The sequence below is a fragment of the Gymnoscopelus microlampas genome (assembly GCF_963454915.1).
Source record: "Gymnoscopelus microlampas genome assembly, chromosome: 6".
Lineage (NCBI taxonomy): Eukaryota > Metazoa > Chordata > Actinopteri > Myctophiformes > Myctophidae > Gymnoscopelus > Gymnoscopelus microlampas.
The window spans coordinates 24,815,135-24,836,046 of record NC_139943.1 but is presented as its reverse complement, the minus strand read 5'-3'; the positions used below and the strand labels follow the sequence as shown (position 1 = coordinate 24,836,046).

Genomic DNA, 20,912 nt, shown 5'->3' with positions numbered 1-20,912 from the left:
CGAATGTTTAAGCATGTTCTAATCATGAATACTTTACTTTACTTAAAAACATTTTCCAAATATTTTATTGTTTAACATTTTGGAAAAAATAACCTATTTAACCCAGGTTCCCACTCTTCCTTACCTATCCTGTTACCCATTTGGAAATCATCACCTGCATCTGCATATAACACAGTCACATATTACTCTGTGTGTGTGTGTGTGTGTGTGTGTGTGTGTGTGTGTGTGTGTGTGTGTGTGTGTGTGTGTGTGTGTGTGTGTGTGTGTGTGTGTGTGTGTGTGTGTGTGTGTGTGTGCGTGTGCGCGTGTGCGTGTGCGTGTGCGTGTGCATGTGCATGCATGCGTGCGTGCATGTGTGTGTGAGAGAGAGATTATTATCAGACCAACATTTTGGCGACTCCATTGAAAATATCAGCACACCTCCTAAAGCAGTGGTTCTCTATCTCTTCTCAACCTTTTTAGGCCCTGACCCCCCCGAAATAATCATAGTTGAACTGGGGAACCCCCACCCTGACAACAAGCACTTGGAATGTAGGATTTGAGGCATTCAATTTTGTTTGGTTCCACGGATAAATATTGTGAAAATAGCAGATCTACAAGCTCACAACTCCTCCCAACTTGCAGATCGGCTATTTTCTTATATTATTTGACAATTTGGCCAATGTTTGACCAGTTTTTACAGTAGCCTATAGTTTGTTGATTAGGCTACTTTTAATGCAGTAATGGTCCTTTTTCTTTCTTTCTTTTTTGAGGTATTAAAAAGGTCTCAAAAGTCCTTAAATTGTCACTTCACTGTCATCTGGGGACCCCCCCCCCGACTCCCGACCTAAATAAAATAAAAATGACCATTAAAATATGAGGAAATTCTTCTGACTGTGGCCTACAATAAAATCACTCCAGTCCAGTCCAGGGTCATCCCAGAGGGATCTACTGAAAACGACTCAACTGGTTATTTCAGCACACACCTAAATAAAATTAAATACAATCAGTCAAATTTATTTAAAGTTCTAAGATAAATTATAATTGTTGTGATGTATTTTGAACAGAATTTCCCTCTCATTTCTATAATGAACATGGTAAACATAGTGTAGCATGGAGTGTAGCCTACACAACAACGTGAATGGATGGTTGCTGTACAGCTAATCTTTCGTCCTTTTTGGCCACTCTAAGCACCAGTACCGCAACAGCACGAATATAAGCGCAGCAAAATCCAAGCGGCGCCAGTCAAGCCCCCAGAACCAGTTATATTATACCTCAATGCGCCAGCTAGGGGGCTCTCTTGACAGCAAGAGGTCACTGAGTACATTCTGTATGATTCGAGGATACAGGATAGGTGGGCACTATAGGGACATCTGGGCACCTCAATGTAAAATTGCCTGTTAAGAGGATTTTAAACCCAAGAAATCATTATGGCTTGTTTCCATTGGGGTCCTTTGTAATCAATTCATCGATGTCGGCTATACATGATATGAACATGCACGGTACATCATTATCAGACTTAATTGTATCCTTCAACTTCTTGTTTATGCCCCAAAATGATTGATATGATATGAATGATATACAGGTTTTGTAGCAATTTGTAGCAATTGTAGAAATATTAGACCTTAATTGTCGAATGTTTAAGCATGTTCTAATCATGAATACTTTACTTTACTTAAAAACATTTTCCGAATATTTAATTTTTTTAACATTTTGGAAAAAATAGCCAATTTAACCCAAGTGCCCACTCTTCCTTACCTATCCTGTTACCCATTTGGAAATCATCACCTGCATATAACACAGTCACATATTACTTGGGTAGATTGTCTATGTCTATGTTAAAATGTGGACAATTTTCAGGTTATACTAGGCCTGTTACTATGTAAAGATATAATAATGTTGTAGGCCTAAACAAACAAACATAAAACATTTAATGTGTACAACAGTGTTGTAACAACACTGCTGTTAAACGAATATATGAAGCCATCAAAACTGCAACATCATTGCAACCCATATTATTAAGAAACATTGAAATACTTCTGAGCTTGTCTCAAATCTCAATGGTCAACAGAAATTGATGAGTGCTTATCTAAACAATTTATCCACACAACCACATTTTACCTTAATGTTTCAACCCGCATGGCAAGACAAATACAATCTGATGAAAAGCACTACCAATGATCATGTGTCAGTGTTTATTATTTTACAGTAGCCTATCTTGCTCTAAAATATTTTTGAATAATAATTTACAGCTGTGGTTCTCAAAGTGGGGTCCGGGGACCCACATGGGTCCTTGAGGGGGTTCCAGGAGGTCCCCAGCAAAATCAGCTAATATAGCAGCAAAATCAGTTTAACCACTTTAACCCCATATCGGTCTGTCTGTCTGTCTGTCTGTCTGTCTGTCTGTCTGTCTGTCTGTAGACTTCAACGAGACTTGCTCTTGCATGCTGCTTGCAACTCCTTTTAAATCTGAAAAGGGTCTAAAAAGTTTTTAAAAATGTACTTTTCACACATTATTGTATAAAGTTATTAGGCCAGGGGTCAATAGGAGTCCAACTCAATTGGATGGTTAGACTTTAAGCTATAGGCCAAGGGGCCATAATCCTGATGGCCTACAAAATCATGTGCACTGCTCCAACAACACACGCGTGGGGGGGGCACCCGCATACACACATAATACATAAACACGTCACGCACACGCCCAGTGACACACACCAGCGCACAATTAGCCTTTGCATTCCTGTTCCACCCTGGCTCTCGTTGGCCAACACGTTCTGCCAGTCATAACTCGCCGACCCGGACTGTCTTCCCATTGGCCAGAAAAGCGCCTACGTTGCCTCCTCGAGCGCCATTGGTGGAAAAACTAGGTTAGTGGTGCGACAGGCATGACGATGAAGAGAAACTGGGTCACCGATTGAAAAGCGTTTATGACACGTTTGTGTGGTTGCTATTACATTATACCCAGCGAGGTTCAATGGATAGAGCCGTTTTACCCCATCAAACGTGAGTATAGAGCCTTATGTATATCTATTATGCTGGTTTAACGCAGATATGGTTGAATCCGTTAGAGAAAGATTTGCTCCATGGTCGGTCGGGGCAGCGTCGATGTTTTCCCCGTGCCTGTGCTGCTGTGGTGGAATACCAAAACGCTCGCCCCAAAACACAGTCGCCCCGGGGCAAATCCGGCGACCTCGGAACGGTCGCCACCTGGTATTCCTGATTTAAACGTAACCTCAGTAAACTATGGCTATAACAGTAAAACTAACCTTATTCTCAAACGTAACCTCAGTAAAATGGTGCCAAAACCTATTATTACTATTATTACCCCTTATTCCTAAACTAATTTAAACCACAGTAAAACTATGCGTAACCCTAAACTTACTTCCAACCTTATCCTCAGTGAAACGAATACAGGAATACAAGAACCGCTGGAAGCGAGCGGTCCGCGAAAAGAATGGGGGCGACTGTGTTTTGGGGCGAGTGTTCCGGTTACCCTGTGGTCATGTCAGTGTGGTTTTCTAGAGCAAGGAGGAGGAGGGACATTAGCGAAGCTGGCCAAGTCCATTTTCTTCTTGACAGCTTACGTTCCTTAGCTATAGCAGGCAAGGCTAAACCTGAGCCAAAACAACTGCGCTAAATTGTGTGTCACGGATAAAAGGTGTCAAAAACGACCACATTCGGGGCTGTAGCCGTAGCTATGTGTTAGGCATTATACAACAAGAGAGTGCAATGGAAGGACGCGTGCACAATGTTCTACCCAGTGGGCTCGTCGCCTCGAACGAATAGCGTCCAGTTAAGCAGGAGGATGGCTCACCATTACCAATGCCAGCAGTGGGCTATGTAATGTAAACAGGCCTGGATGGATGGCTGGCACACCATCTCTATCAGACAACATCCACCCTCCTCAGCTCACAGTGCACGAGAAACAACAAACAAACCGGTTCGAGCTTTCATTATTTATGAATGTATTAGAGCACTTCTTGTATTGCAATAATTGCATGTGTAATGCAACAGTAGTAGAACCGTTTGTTTTTTGGCTTGTTGATGAAATAATATCACAGGCAGGCAGAGTGGGAACCTCTCAGTTTATCAATAGCACGCAGCATCTGTGTCGTACAGTAAGTCAATTATGTGTCGTAGCCTACAGTACTGTCGTATGATCATAATGTATGTGATGTACAGTACTGATACGGTCATCGTGATATGACGATCATCATATCATACTGTACCACACATCATATTATGATGTGTGGTACAGTATGATTGATCATAATGTAAATGATGTGTCGTACTGTACATCACATTATGATCATCATCAATAATGTGTCATCACACAGTGACAATCATAATGTGACATCTGACCGAATGTGGACCCTTCATCATTCACCCAGACCCAACCTAGTGTAGGTTTACATCACAGGTTAATAATTGCAAACAGTTAGCCTATACCATGAGACTGTATTGGTATGTTTTATTTATGTTTTGAACCATTTTTATACGTTATCTCTTCATAATTCAATATCTAGAACAACCACAGCATTTCTGTGTTTTTGATTTAAAAAAAAAACATTTTATTTGAGATATAATAGCAATAAATGTGCTCTTTACTTGTAACATCAGCTTATTCTTAAACAGACTTGAGTTATTGTTGTTATTGTTGTTAGCCCCATATACTAACTAGCACTTATCAGCACTGATTACTCCACTCCACTGCCACGAAGACAGTGCTGATAACACTTGTTGTGAGTTCAGGGGTATCATGATAAGACGAAGGTATTGCTTGTTTGGCTGCCAAAATGCAAAATGTTTCACCAAGGGACATTAGCAGGTAACTTTCTAAATGTGTTTAAATCACTTGTTGGTGTCTGTGGTGCTGTACAAAATAAATTGATGCAGATTATTATTGTTATTTCAGTTGGTTGTCCAGCTCTAGACCTGCAGTTTTATATCTTTTACAGTGAGATTGCACCACCTTATTCTTGGCTGATCTCAGTAGGATATAAATTAAATGAACTTCAAGGATACTAGTTTAGTTTTGGATGTCTAGAATTCTGCTGCAGGGTTGATGGCACATCATGAAAAATGATTGTCCTCTCCTTCAGTTTGGGTTGTCATATGTGAGAAAGCAACGTGAATGATATTTGGCCTATAGAGAAGAGAACATAAGCGAGTGGAAAAAAAGTGGTCAAAGTTTTTGATGAAAGAAATACGCATCTGTGTTGCCTATCATATATAGAGTATTATCATGTTTCAATGTATGTGGCATTGCCAGTAGAGAATGCTTCAAGTTAGTTTAAAACGTTTAAAAAAGGAAGCGCTGCCTGGGTTCAATCACAGTGGCTCCTCAGTGGAACTGTATACATAGAAGCAAAGGAACCCAAAGTTCTGCTTGTGGTGAGGCAAACTGTAGGGAGAAAATACTGAGGCACTCCATCTTCAGGTGACATTTCTTTATATAGATTTATTTACAGAGAACAGGGACCCTGTTTTGCTCCAAGTTCGTCTTTGATTGACTTCATAATGCTGAATCTCAGTGATACTATGATTTTTATAGGGAGCTTGCATACTAACTTGTCTCTTACCAGGCTTTGATTTATTTTTAAAGCTAAGCTCATAACATGTGCATTAGTACTGATAGAAAATAATAATAAAGGTTACATGTCATTGGGTGGGAGTTCTGCCTTTTTTTGCCATCACCTTACTACAACACTTACCAGGTGTTGCTCATTCTTTTACCTTTTAAAATTCTTTACCAAACAAAAAGGCAATCTCATAGAAATGGATAGAACAGGCTTGTCTATTAAAATCTAGCATTCCAGTTGGTTGGTCAGGGTCACAGCCATGCACTTGGCTAGGCTATCTTCCTTATTACAATGTCACTGATTAAAATGTATACTAATGATCTAATGACACTAGATGGCAGTCTTTTACAAATTCAAAGTCACTGTTAAATACTTCAAAAATGTAAAGCGGACTCATTTTTGTTGTTTGTTGGGATATAAAGTTTAAGGATTCAGATAGATAAAAGTTGTACCACTACTTAATTGAACTGGAATTGGCTGGAATTGGTTCATAAAGCCAAATTGCTCTGGTTGGCGTTGTCAACATCGCAATTCCATAATCACCATTTATTTACTACTAACTGAATACTATGGTAAACACTAGAATGTCTGTTCTATCCAAATTGCCCTTCTTTGGATTACCTTTACGAAACAGTGTACAGTATGTTAGCTATAGCTTCCAGCACAGCACCTTGAGCATCTTAATGAATATAAGTCAAATGTTATATTCAGTGCAGGCTATATGGAGTCCAGCTTGAATCAATTACCCTCTGCAGAGCATTTACAGGGAAGAAGGGGAAAATAGTTTTGAGTGAATATTTCTTCACAGGCATGATTTTTGTTTTGTTTTGGTCTGTATGCTTGGATCTCATTCTTAGGGTAGAATTTAAGTACTTTTCCATTGTATGTGGTCTTTAATTAAAGTAATGCCTATGTTATAACCACTGGCATAATATTGGGTATAATTACTAGCCCATGATAATGATCCTCTTGCTTCGCTAAGAAGCACCAAAATCAACAATGGTGCTCTGTGAAAAGGTCCACACAGCTCTGACAGGGAGGCCTTTTGGCAACCGTGACTGTGATGTCATTACCAAGGAGGGAGTCACAGTGGCAGGCAGGGTCCAGTGTTTCCAAGATCTTGATCTATGAAGGTCTGATTGATTTATTAGGTACGTTTTGTTTTGGCCTGATGAGCTGTGCCGTTGCTTTAATAATGAACTTGAAATGCAGAACGGTGACGGCATCGTAATGGGACGTTTCCCTGACGAGGAATGACAATGAAGATGGGCCAATGGGTAGAAGTGAACCCAGTGGGTGTGAGAGGAATGTAAATGAGTTTGTCTCCCAGTCGACTGACCAAGTGATGATTTTTAATGACCGATGATGGCTAATAATGTGATTTGATATTTCATTGATTAACTCACTGGGTGGTCGTATTAAATGATTCACAGCATGACCGATTATATGACTGCTTTCTGTCAGAGTAGGAGTTGTTTGTGATGTGGAAGATTAAGTGGGTGGCTGAACTTAATGAATGCTTATGCCTACTTCGTTCATTGATTGGATCACTGGCCAACTGGATAAAGCAGCTGGTAGAGATGGCTGGCTACTGACACTGAGTGGGCGTAAAATATAAAGCAGGGCAATGAAGAGGAGTATGTTGCTGCTAATTGTCTGGTTGATTGCTGACTGAGTGACGAAAGTAGAAGTAGACTAGCCTGCATGGTGGTGGATGGAAATGAGCCTGGCTGGTGTGAGACCAGAGAGACTGCCTGACCCACTTTCCTCCCCTGCACCAGGTCCATTCAGTGTTTAGTCATGACACTGTGTTTTCCCCTTCTAGCCCAGAGCTTTGTCCCAGTAAAACAGTTTGCTGAGCCTTTCCTAACCTACTGCTCTGCAACCTACTTCTTCACAATGGCGCTCAAACGTAGGATTTGTCAGCACGCCTGTCTGTCTGGGTTTCCTGTTACAGATCAAACTTACCGGTAACTCACCTAAAATATTGTATTTTATTGAATCCTAGGAAGAACCCCTTTTCAGTGATTCAAAAGGAGTTTCTAGCTTCGGAATGCCTTTCATTTCCCCAGGAAGGCTTATGTTAAGGCTATGTTATTGAGCTCTCCAACACTCTCCATCCTCACATACTGTCTGTGACATGCTGTATGTTACAGCATAGTCAGATGACACTGAAAACACATTTTTGAAATGTGTGCCGTGCAGGAACGCAATATTCATTTTCACATGAACGATGTGGTTGCTGCTGATTGGTTGCCTTGTAAACTGTTGTTCCTTAGTTTGTCTTACTTAAAAGTAAGTGTCTTGTCTGACAAAAAAATATGAAAGATAAGCGTTTGTTTGAATACAATCAAATGAAAAGAAATTATGACCTATTATGACATCTGACTGACAAAATAGTAGAACACATTCTGTTGTTTATTGGATGACTTGATGCTTGGCCAGATTACCAACCTGTCACTTATTTAAATGATTATTCTTAATGATAAGGGGAAACAAAGCCATTAGCCATTCACTCTGAAAAATTGTAAACTCTTGAGCAATGAAAACTTGATTTAATTTAATGAGAGCAGTGGTCTTCTCAGCTCTCCCTTAAAGCCTTACTATGTAACTTTTTTATGTATAAAATGTAGTTTTGTCCAATCTTTATGGTAGATTATGTTAATACTCTACCATACTCTACCATAACTTATACAATTGGGGTGGTTGTATTTTGTCTCCCTGGCTGCTCTTCTTTTGAGACATTTAGATTGTGTAAAAGGTCATGTCTCACCTAGACACAGGATCTGACACAAATTTTGACTTGATGGTCAAGATTTAATTTACCCCCCAAGCAAGTAGGCTGGCTCTATTAGCTCAATGGTAAAAATGTCAGCACTTAAGCAGGAAACCAGGTTCAAATCCAGGGTAGATGAGGAAAGTTACATAGTGCTGCTGTAACCCTACTCAGTTAATTAAAGTAAAACAATCTGAAGGTTAAATCACTTCACCATTACATAGCTCTCTCTTCTACAATATAGAAACAGAATAATAAGATGTTTCCGAAAGAGGGATGCTGGATGATAGCATCGGCTAAATAATAATTGACAAAATATATTGCAGCAGTCTTGTAATAGGATAGCGATTAGTTGTTCAGCCTCTTCTACTAGATAAAAACAAATAGAGGTATTTTTTTTTACAAGCTGGGAGGTAATAGTTGAACTTACAACTATTACTTAGTTACAATCCTATTAAAACCTTTCTCACATGCATAAATTCATGACAGTCTTTGCCTGCCTCTGAATGAAAGGATGTGAGGATGTTTGGATAACATGTTGAGTGAAATAATTACTTTACTGTACTTTACAGTGCTCATAGCCAAAACGCGTAAGCGTTCATTTTATTGGTGTGCCAATAAAAAAAGTGGAAATGTGAGTACTTTGTCCTCCATGTAATTGAATTTTTTGGATGTGCTACCCTTTTGGGATTTTTTAAGATTCCTTCTTTTGATATGTATACTGGACTTTGGGTCTAGGACTCCACTGGTTGATGCGCAACCTCTTTTTCTTATTTAATTACTTTGTTGTCTTAGCATGCACATAGACCATGCTCTGCCAAATAGGTAATTATTGTTGAATTTATGACTTAAAACTACAATTTGTTCATCATCTTCTGGGCTAATTTCTAAACAAAAACAAGGGGAATGCTAATTTAGAGTACGGTCATACCAAACTATGGCTGCATAAACGCAGGTTGTGCGCGGCCGCCTGTTTTGTGCAGCCAGAGCAGCCTAAAAAACGGAGTAGCTTGCAGCTACAAACACTAAGATGTTTGACGGAGGTTACAATGTTACAGCATAGGTAACACAATATAAGTAGTATAGGTAAGAACAATAGACTGAGGAACGTTGTATATTTGCTCCTGCTGGACATTTGATGTCTTTGACGTCTCATTTATGTCTGCGTATATCTCTATAACGTTTATGCAAATCTTCTTAACTATTGTATTTGTATATTTATTCTTTATTTAATAGTGTAAATGCAGTCGTAGGAAGTTTAGTTTGAGTTTGAGTTTTTCCTAAATGTTAGTACTTATTGAGCATTATGCCAACTTTATACGTGTATGACAAGTGCTAAAAAAACTTGGAAGTGTTTCCCACCAAGGTTATGACAAAGAACAACAACTCAGCAAGTTATGCAAATTCCACATGTCAGCAAGGAAGTAGGGAACTCTGCTCCTGCCTGTCATGTGTCTACAAAAGGAATCAATTTAGAAAACATCAGACTTTCTAGCTCGCTTATTACATTTCTTCAAATTTCTTTTATTCATGTTTTCTACTACTATACAATACATTGTTATTTATGATCCTTTTATTATTTGTAGCTTAAATTACATCACTTAATTGATTCATTGTTTATCTGCATGTCTGTGAAAGACAATCTCTGCATTATCCACTAAAATATCACCTCTTAATGTCAGATATAATCGAGGAGTCAGCCATGATAAAATTGGATAAAGAAATCAAGTCTTCCAGACAACTGAATGGAAAAATGCCTGTGCTGTTTTCCGACTGAAGCTGTATTCACTTAACTTTCTGGTATTCTGACATCGAGTTAATTAGAATCTCTGTATTGACCTCTGTCCATATGTTGCTGTGACTTTTGAAAAACAAAAATCATAATAATTTACCATTAGTCTAAAACCACAGAAACACACAAACTCCTACAGTGTGACATTACTGAGCTTTATTACTGTATATGTAAAGGGCATTACATATACAATTGACTAATTATATTGATCCCTGGAAGACAATTACTTCTGCATTTTACCCAGCAGTGTTCTGCTCAGGTGAGCGCAGAGGGGAGCAGTTAGGGGTTAACCACTTTCAACCTGCCGTCCCTGTTCTGGGTATGTCATTACAGGAGAAACAATTTAGAACATTTAAAAAATCTACAAGCTCAGTCACACACACTATTTTTGCCGCACAACACCATATAGAATAGCTGTGATAGTTAAAGGTAGGGTAAGTGATTTGCGTTGGTTAAAATAATTGTTAAATAGCTCTATATTCTGATAGTACTCATTGCTATAGAGTGTTTGTTCAGTATTAGGAGTCTCCTTGTCTCTCCAGCTCTTTATTAAACAGAAAATGCATTTTCGTTTCAGTTTCAGTTTCATTTCCAATTTTATCCAACCAGGACAGAGAACTCAATCAGGATACAGATTAAACAAGTGAAATTGGAAGTGATGACACTAAGAAATGAGCATGCAAAATTGGAACTGGAACACTATACAAATTAAGCTTAAAAATGGGTACTTTCTCCTGATTGGCTGAGATTTTGACACCTACCGAAAAATGTATTTTCTGTTTATTAAAGAGCTGGAGAGACGGGGAGACTCCTGTTACTGAAAGAACGCTCTATAGCAATGAGTACTATCAGAATATAGTATTTTAACCTTTTAACAAAATACTTTTTGTTTTAACCAAAAAATATCACTTACCCTACCTTTAAGTGTCTTGCTCAGGGTCACTTCCACATAAAGACTGGAGTATCTAACTGGGGACCTTCTGATTCCCCGATGTCCACGTATACCTACTGAGCCACTTCAGTCCTTTCTATTTGGGGGGAATTCCAATAGTTTTGTTGTACAAGAAAGCATTTAGGCAAAAGCACAATGAAATGAAAAAGAAAAGCTTTTTGTTGTTACTGTACCTAGAAATGTGATAAAGTAGGCTTCAATGGCCAAACACTGACTCCATACTTTTCCATCAGCGTCCTAATTGCTCTCCGATCTGTCACCTCTCTTCCCTCTCTACAGGTAAACTAATCGCACAGGTGACTTGGGGACCAAATCGTACCAGGGCAAGACAGTTCAAACTGGATGAAACGTGATCAAACCAGCCTGAAACGACAGCGGATCGGATCAGACTGATCCGAAAGATACCAGGCCAGACCACAGGGCCTGTTTCCGTTTCCTAGCCAGGTAGCTCAAGCTTCTAAGGCCTAATTTGTACAGTGCCACTGGCAGAAAATAATCGATTTTCAGAAATATGTTCTTGTCAACGAACAAGCAACGAACAAGCATGGGCCCACTAATGTAGGCTGCTAATAGGTTAAGCATAGTTGTGTTACATCATTTATGTATGGCGTGTAAATTAAAATGTCGTTTAACGTATGAGGAAGAGTAAAAAGAGGAAAGAGGTGAAATTTTCACAGCAAGTCAAAACTGTGGCTGCAGCATGCACAAGACTGCACACCAGACAATGCACCAGTGTAGCTTGTAGATCGGCTATTTTCACTAGATTGGGTCCCGGGGAGACCTCAAATTTCTGTTTTGGGTCTCAAGCTAAAACGTTTGGAAACCACTGGTCTAGGGTACCCTTAAATCTCACTGGCCATGTTTTGTTGTTTTGTTCCATCCAACCCGTTTACGACCTTAATGTAGTCTAGAGGTTTGTAGTAACACGTAAAATACCACAAATGAATAACAGAAAAAAGTGTACATTTATTACCAACCAAAGTTCAGTTTACTGCAACTGCATAGGAAAGACATAAATAGGGAAAGCATATCACTTCAGGGAGGCCAAGGCCAAAAACAACAAACAAAAACTCCACCCTACCTGAAAAAGAATGGAACTAAGCTACACCAACCCAAACAAAAATAACAATCTAACCTCCCTAACTAAACATGAACAAAGTCAAAAGGGGAATTTAAAGAAATGGCAAGAGGACACCCCTACCAAGCTTCCTGTGTCTTTACTTTAAGCACACAACATTAACACAGACTGCGGCCCCATAGGGCTGTGGGGATGGAAACTTATAGAGAAAATATAAAGTTATGGCCTCTAGGTTAATACCAGATACCTTATGAAAGCACAGACACAAAGGAGATTCAACTCAATTGTTAAATTAAGGTGCCTTTCGCATCAAAATCTCACTAGTGGATTTATTCATGAACTCTTACAGGCACAAACAATCCAACATATTACTGTAAACATGAACAAAAATAACTTACATCTACTAGGCTTCTAATAAAAACTACAGTATTAAATAACATATTCAACACTGTTTCAGAATATGGGAAGGCATTGCGGACTCCCCATTGGCTTAAAGGACAGCCAATGAGGAGAAAGTGTTGAAAAAGTCACTACTAGAGCAGCGACTGTATATAGACCAGCTTGCTTCACAAGCTGGTAAGTTTGAGTCTTCCAGTCAATTGAATGGGAAAATGCCTGTGGCGTTTTCGGACTGAAGCTGTATTCACTTAATTTTCTTATATTCTGACATCAAGTAATTTATAATATCACTGTATTGACCTCTCTGTTTGTTGCTGTGACTGAACTGCTTTTATAAAAAGAAGCACACCAAATTGATATTAAAATCAGATGTTCTTAACAATGTATCAAACACATTGAATGAACTATAGTCAGACGTAGACCTTCGATTCACTTGGTCTCCATAAATAGCTGCTTTCATCCCTCGGAATGTGTTATATGTAAATATAATTTAGAACTAAATGTAACTACTTGCTCCACCATGTCCTCTGTGATAAAGTAACCTAATACGTTTGCTACAAATCCATAGTCCACAAACACTAAGTGTCTTTAGGCATGCCTGCAGTGTCTTAGATTTCTTGTCAGCATCTCTGAAAGTGGTTCAGCTTCATAAAACTGGGTCAAATTCAGTTGGGAAAATATCATGAGTCACTTAGATTACTTTTTGTGGGCTGAAATAAGGGAATTGGGACACACGAGATATCTTCACAATTCTGCTATCATATGGCCTATTTCTTTTGACAAAAACAATGTCACATATTTCTATAGGTGCTGTGACTGAGACAAAAGTTTCCTTCCTGTTTTCACTCCCTCACTGTTTGGAATCCACATTTGACCTACATTGCAGGAGGTTTTGCTGTGTGTGTGTGTATGTGTATGTGTATGTGTATGTGTGTGTGTGTGTGTGTGTGTGTGTGTGTGTGTGTGTGTGTGTGTGTGTGTGTGTGTGTGTGTGTGTGTGTGTGTGTGTGTGTGTGTGTGTGTTAAAATACACTTTAAATCATTTTACCAATGCATTCATCTTAATATTATTATTTCCTGGTTTTGACAATTGCTTATAACCATCTCTTTGTGATTTACAGTTGTGGGCTCTAGAGTGGATGGAAGGAGATGATTTTAATACAGAGGCTGTGATGAACATCTGTGGTGAGTGTGAAAAAATCTTTTCCTCTTTTTCTTTCTTTCTTTTGCACGCACGCACGCACGCATGCACGCACACACGACAAGTTTATACACAAAAGGAATTCTAGGTGCCTTACATTAAAAGGCATTTTAAGACAAAATACATTAAAAACATAAAAAATCAGATACACTTTTCTTATAAGATGGCCTTAAAAATGTACAGAATTTTCCCTTTATGCATGAAATCTAATCAACTACTAATATAACCTAAAGAGTTTAGTCATTGTCAATTCACCCCATGTATATATAGTCCCTGTCACTGTCAACTCCTACTTGTTGATCTTGGGGAGGGTGTGTAGACAATCACGTCTCCTCCGATACACATGGAGTCACCAGTTCTTTCTTTTCACCTGACAATGAGGAGTTTCACCGGGAGGGCATAACGTGTTATCCCTCCCAGTTCCGCTCCCTGCTGGACCAACCTATAGGTGTCACTAGTGCAGTGACAGAGATTGTCAGACACCCTGCCAGCTTCCCACTTGCGAACACGGCGAATTGTGTTCGTTGGAGCGCCCGGCCAAGCTGGAGTAACCGAGCCGCAGTCTATCTATACGGTGGTGGGAAGGACCACCACTGTGTCTACTCTGTCTGTGTCCACGACACGTCCCTGTTTTTCCTCATACAGTTCCAGTGCCACACACACATTTAACTAAAAAGCGTCGCTGTCTCAGTTTGTTGAAGAGAGACACATTTTCATAATGCTGAATTATAGAGCTTCAGCTTATAAAGTAACTACAGAGATTGCGCATATACATGTGAAAGGACCGCAATGGAAACAAGCCGCCTGCACCTAAAGTGTTTTTGAAAGGTTTATTTTTGGGAAATTCTTCACTGTTATCGAGTAAATAAATACAAAGCCCAGGCCCACAATGCTCACATTGTGTTTAGAGACTAGACAACAGTAGTCCCCAGTACTCTACAGACATAGTGAGACATAAGACTATACCTCCAGTCCCGCTCATTCCATTAACACATGCAGTAAGTCAATGTCGGGGTGGTATGTTCAGTGAGTGAATGACAGACAGGCCTTGTTTTGCAGATGATCTGATGGCAGACCAAAGGATGGACATCTCATCTACGATGACTGACTTTATGTCCCCTGGCTCCACCGACCTCATCTCCAGCTCCATCAGCACGCCGGGCATGGACTACACCCGCAAGAGGAAGGGGAGCACCACAGACTACCAGTGCGGACACACACACACACGCACATGCACACGCAGTCACGCACACAATATTTGATTTGTGTGAAAAACAGAGGGGGTGGGGGATTTATTTTTAACAGTCTTAATCCCTATACTTCATCAATTCATATTCCCCTATCCCCCAGCAAATTGAACTCTGCATGCAGCTAGCTGGAGTGAGTTTGCATTTGTAAAAGCAAAGACAGTCTCATTGAATACCATTTTAAGAATACACATAACCACTGTACTTTAAAAGTTATCAATCATCGTAATCAATATAAAAACATCACAGGTGTTTTTGCATTATTCAACACACTCTTTGGAATTTATAAATGATTAGATTGGTCAATAATGTGAAAACAAGAAGCTGATCAGCACATTAACTGTATTTTGTCTTTGCAGGATCGATGGTTTCTCATTTGAGTAAGTATGGAAATTTCTTCATAAATTACTTTATTTCAATTGTTAATTTTGTTTTACATTAAAGGGATAGTTCACCCCCAAAATGACTTTTTTTCTATCGATTAGTCACCCCATGGAGACTTGATTCATGGATATGTTTTAGTTTTGGACGCATTCCTAAGCTATTAATTTGATGACCAGCAGCGGTACCAGTAGGAGACCCAAAGAGTCTCCTTTGTGTCTCCTACCGGAACCACTGCCTACAGGTTTGCTGGTCATCAAATTATTGGCTTAGGAATGTGACAAAAACAAAAAAATATCCATGAATTCAAGTCTCCATGGGGTGACTAATCGATAGGAAAAAAGTATTTTTTTGGGTTAACTATCCCTTTAAATAGCAACGGAACCACTTAATTGCAATCTCTTAAGTCTCTAGACATGTTAGACATTTTAGACATGTTTTCAGTTGTATCCCTTTTTTTTTAATCCACAATAGCGACATGGACCCAGATAAGGATAAACTGGGAAGGTAAGCGGGCACCAAGTCAAGTCCGCAGGGAAACCACATGTGGATTCTCTGCGCTGTCCTTGATCTCCTATACTATCTGCACTCATCTCAATTCTAGTCGTTAGAGCAGATTTGTTGGGAGGAACTTGGGGAATCGCTCTCCTTCTAAACAGGGTTGAGATTGAGACAAAGTCAGACAAAAGATGACACAGACCTGTTTGTTCCAGGTTCTCAGAGTCATATTAACAGATTGCACACAATAAGGCTCAAGCACATGGGATCCCTCGCTAGTCGCTACATACCGTTACATTTTGGGGAAAGAAAACAGTCCACATAATATCAACAAGCATACCGTTTTTAAGATAACCTTGCCATAGTTGAGACCTAAACCTTTTTTTTCTTCAGAAATTAGACAGAGCAGCATGAATTTTGGATTCGTTGTTTTTTCCCCTTGGGTATTCCCTACTTGATCAATTGAGTGAGAAGTTCAGACACTATGTCATTTGCGTCACTGGTGACGATGACCACAGTTGGGTGTAGACCAAAGACATTACATGGTTGCATAAGCTGTGTTTTGTTTATTCAACAAATAGGGCTGGTTATAGGACAGTGTGTTTCCCCCCCCGTTTTCTGTGGCTCCATTCCCACAGAACGGCCTTTTAAAATCTATTCTGACCCATACATATGCTGCTAATGTCTGGGCCTGATAATGCAAGATTTGATCTTCTCTTCTGATTTGTCTCCTTTTTGGAATGCACTCGGTAACCTCTCGTTTGTTTCTTTTCAGTGACCAACAAGGCCGCATAAAGAATGCCAGGTATCAAACCTCTCTTCCTTACCATTCTCTCTCTCTGTCCATGTCCCTGTCCCTGTCCACCTCTCCCTTTAAAAACTCTCTTACAAACCGTTTCTGTATTGTACAAACACACAGTATGCCCAGCACACAGACACACAGCCTCTTGCTAATCTCCTCTGAATGAATTAAATGTCACTCTGTCTGATTGGAGACAGAGAGAGCTTTGTGAATGCTATTAACAAGAAACCTTATACAGGGGAGTCTACAGATCAGACTACTATGTGGCTCTAAGCTGCTGTGAGAGCATGGCTGATGGCTAATCACAAACGTGTATTCTCTTCTGTGTAAAGGACCCCTTCTTTCATACCTGCCAGTCTAGCCTAGGCAGTCTGAAGGTAGCCTCACCAACCGAGGTTTAGATAGAGAGAAGGATGTGTTTTTACATTTACGAAGGACAGGCTGAACTCTTGGAATGGCACACCTGGAAGGGCAGCACTTTCTTGGCACTTTGCTGATGCTGACTGACATGTATGCTACAGTACATGATGGATTATTGTAAACATTTGTCCTTTTACAAGGATCCCAGGCAGCAGCTAACGGCTAATTCCATAGTTAGAGTAGTTTATTGGTTCTTTTCATTGACATTGTAGGAACCATTTGTATTTGTTTGTCTTGTTTTGTTTTGCTCTTTATTATTACGTGGCCAAGCCTTTTTTGTGTCCTGAGCTATGATTAAATATGTGCTGAGTGGTGGGGAGGGTGTGCCGTGTATGCTAGGTTTACAAATATGTTTCTATACACACATACATTTACATAACAAGTTGGCAGATAAGAAAAAGGGAGACACCCACAGAGTATCTTTTCATCTGCGTTGAAAGAGCTGTCTGGTTATCCACTATATTTGAAGTTAGAAACCTGTGCACTGGATTTCCCAACGCCATTCATTTGTTGGAGTCGCCTATGCATAAATAGATACGCCTTTATCAAAATTCAGCTGCACCTAAGAGGATTTCAGACATGTACTTTGTTCCAGTGCAAATGTGAGTAAAATAGTCATTGGAATGTATAATCAAAAGATGAACAGTGTTTTTATCTAATGGTATTGCATTGTGCTGCCACTATAAAGTATTTAAACTGTCAGTGTGGGTGTGTTATCAACGGAACTGGGAGCTCTGAGAGATAAACTGATAACAGCTCTATAAATGGGTAGATGGAAGTTGAGTGGATGTCAAAATTAAAAGGATGGATGAAATTGATTTAACCCACACAGTTAAAGACTAAATATTCCTATGTGATGATGAACTTAAAATTCACTAATGTTAAAGGGGAAGACCACTCATTTTCAACATCGAACTATGTCTTTGATACACCTTAGAACTATTGTGTGGAAATAAGAAAAAAGTCCCCCCCCCTTCTGTGTTGCCTACAAAAGGATAATTGATTGAGGTCATGTGATCAGTGACATACGCACGGTGTACTTTTGGCTGAGGGGATTGGCTGAAAGTACACCGTGCGTATGTCACTGATCACATGACCTCAAGTTAAGAATGTGGAAATTGTTTGAAATAATGGTGAGGTTTCAACCTGCTTTAAATTGACATCTGTTGAAGAAATTGCTGGAGACCAAATGAATTGGCGTGAGACAAAACTTATAATATATTTGACAAATGACTGCTGATCTGGGATGAGGTCCAGCATTCAGGGTGTCAGGTCAAATCATTCTTCAAAGCCAGCTCTCCTGGCTCGTGCTAAAAGCATGCCCTGGAATTGCAAAATGAAAATCTTATCTCAAGTTAGTGCAGGGATATCAACAGATGGCCATTTGTTTAAAATTCAACTCAACAAATTCCAAGAGCTCTGGAAAAGTTTGACGCCCTTACTCCTGAAAAAACACCTTTAGATGAATATAAGCAAAGGCATAGCCTTGGTGCAAGGTCTAACATACACTTGCTATTAACAGTACAGCCAGCAGATGGTGCAATTCAATCCAGTCCAAAGTTATTTCTGTACTGTATGTATGTCCATCAATTGCAATGAGTGTTAACCAAACTATTCTTGGAGACACCCTGTATAAGAAAAAAACATGTTTTTATGCTCATTACACAACAGCAAAGATGTTCTCTTACCCATGTAAGTGTAATGCCAACATCATCAGTTATAGGCTTCACTACCAGTCCTTAATCAGGGTTTTTGATTATGATAAGTGCAAAGCAGATTTTGTGGACTTTGTTGAGGCCTAAGAAAGGATTAGTCTCAGATCTTATCTCTGGAGATATCTAAAATCCCATGGCCACAACGAAACCCTTCCACAGCTGGTTTGCGGAACATGCCACACCAACATTTGGCTGCTTTTAACTGTATAAGTGGGACACAAATAAAACCCTCTTTTATCACAGTCACAGCTTCAGAAAGCTGTGTGTTATATCCTCATGCTAACCTCTTATGTTTGTTGTTGACTCGACAGAGAGGCCCACAGCCAGATTGAGAAGCGTCGTCGAGACAAAATGAACAGTTTCATCGATGAGCTGGCTTCACTGGTGCCAACCTGCAACGCCATGTCCCGCAAACTGGACAAGCTGACCGTCCTGCGCATGGCTGTTCAGCACATGAAGACGCTCAGAGGTTAGCTGGGGCCCGTAGACTCTAGAGGATGTAGAGGGGTGGGTGGATAGATGAGCGATAAACTCTTAAGTCATAACAGCTATAAAACATTTAGTGAAATGAATAACTATCACTGTTAACTGTGATAAGTCAGATTTTAAAAATCAGATTTTGAATATCCGTTCAGTTGAACCAGAATGGAAAATGGCCATTGACAAAATGTGTGTTTTGTCCTCAGGTGCAGCCAACCCATACACAGAGGCCAACTATAAGCCTTCCTTCCTTTCAGATGATGAACTGAAGCACCTGATACTAAGAGTAAGTTCAATATGCATGATGCAGTGGGAAGGAGTTTAGTCTGAATATTGTATTGACACTCAAGAATCAATATAACCCTACACTACAGATGAATTGAATAATTACAAAACACATTTTAATTAGACTTTCAAATTCATAGTTCACAATAAAAGTAATACAAAAAATAACACGATATTTACAAAAAAAAGGCGGAAGGTCTTGCAACAAGTACACTGACATTTAGAACATTGGTTCTCATACTGGGGCTTGGGGACCCCCAGGAGTCCTTGAGGAGTTACAGGACTGAAACTCAGAGAGTGTACAAATGGAACCATTTGTGCACTCTCTGAGTTAGGACTTTATAGTATAAATAGCGGCCCACAGATAGGAAAGTTTATCAATTTATCAGTGGCCTAATGCATAATCAAACTGGAGATCCTTGAAATTAAAACGTTTGAAAACCATTGATTTAGAAGCATAGTTCTTCTTTGGAACTGTTTCATCCATTTTCGACAACTGAGTAGAGTGGACTTGAGCCAGCACATGTGGTGCACACCAGGCAGGGTTGGTTACGCGTTCATTGTGCATGAATTCGGGAGATTAACAGGAGAAACCACCAATCGGGTGCACAGTGGGAGAAAGGGTTAAAACTAGGGAGAGTCCCGCACAAATCTGGAGTGTTGGCAGATAGGGTTACACCATAATGATGTCATGTCAGTGGTTTATTATATCCATCCCCCATTGCCCCCATTGTCAATTTGTCATCACATGATCCAGACAGACAGAGGGAAGTATGATGATGTGCCTCCTGGCGGAGATTTCTGCTCTTTTTCTACAGTAGTTCATAATGTTCTCAGTTTTGTGTTTCCTTAGCCGAAGGCTGTGTGTGGTCTGTCTGCATTTCTTCAAAATGTTGTCACTATATAATCATTTTAACAATGGTGTCATCATGTTTTGTGAAAATAAAAAGGCCATAATATGTATGATGCAAAAAGTAATAATCTATACTCAGATAATGACCCTTTATCAGAAGCTGGCACCCAATCTTTAGATGTGGAATATAGATGAACGAGTGAACAGCAAAACATTGTAAAACCATGTCAATCTTGTAATGCTTATACTTGATCGTGAAGACATTTATGAAACCCTCATTAATTTACTACTGCATTTACTGTGATTTATGTAGGCTGCTGATGGTTTCCTGTTTGTGGTTGGATGTGATCGTGGGAAGATCCTTTTTGTCTCAGAGTCAGTCTTCAAGATTCTCAATTACAGCCAGGTAAGAGTGTATCACCACACCGACACAATTATTGTTGGAAATTGTTTGCTTAATCAAGCTCTTCTC

At 39.6% G+C, this 20,912-nt stretch overlaps 1 protein-coding gene across 6 annotated transcripts in view; it reads left to right on the top strand.

Annotated features, from left to right (window-relative positions):
• The first annotated feature begins 2,856 nt into the window (after nucleotides 1-2,856).
• The window catches only part of LOC311047802 (basic helix-loop-helix ARNT-like protein 1), a 34,737-nt gene continuing 16,681 nt past the window's right edge, over nucleotides 2,857-20,912 (top strand). For 2 of the 6 annotated variants that reach the window (XM_084060698.1, XM_084060694.1), the window contains exons 1-10: nucleotides 2,857-2,982; nucleotides 11,361-11,525; nucleotides 13,680-13,743; nucleotides 14,819-14,966; nucleotides 15,366-15,386; nucleotides 15,862-15,894; nucleotides 16,661-16,690; nucleotides 19,134-19,291; nucleotides 19,509-19,588; nucleotides 20,754-20,846. In XM_084060698.1, the coding sequence (XP_083916824.1) occupies nucleotides 13,698-13,743; nucleotides 14,819-14,966; nucleotides 15,366-15,386; nucleotides 15,862-15,894; nucleotides 16,661-16,690; nucleotides 19,134-19,291; nucleotides 19,509-19,588; nucleotides 20,754-20,846 (609 nt within the window). In that variant the 5' untranslated portion in view covers nucleotides 2,857-2,982; nucleotides 11,361-11,525; nucleotides 13,680-13,697. Of the gene's footprint in view, nucleotides 2,983-3,628; nucleotides 3,920-11,360; nucleotides 11,526-13,679; nucleotides 13,744-14,804; nucleotides 14,967-15,365; nucleotides 15,387-15,861; nucleotides 15,895-16,660; nucleotides 16,691-19,133; nucleotides 19,292-19,508; nucleotides 19,589-20,753; nucleotides 20,847-20,912 lie in introns of those variants that run through there. The other 4 variants (XM_084060699.1, XM_084060696.1, XM_084060697.1 and 1 more) reach the window with 3 other exon arrangements.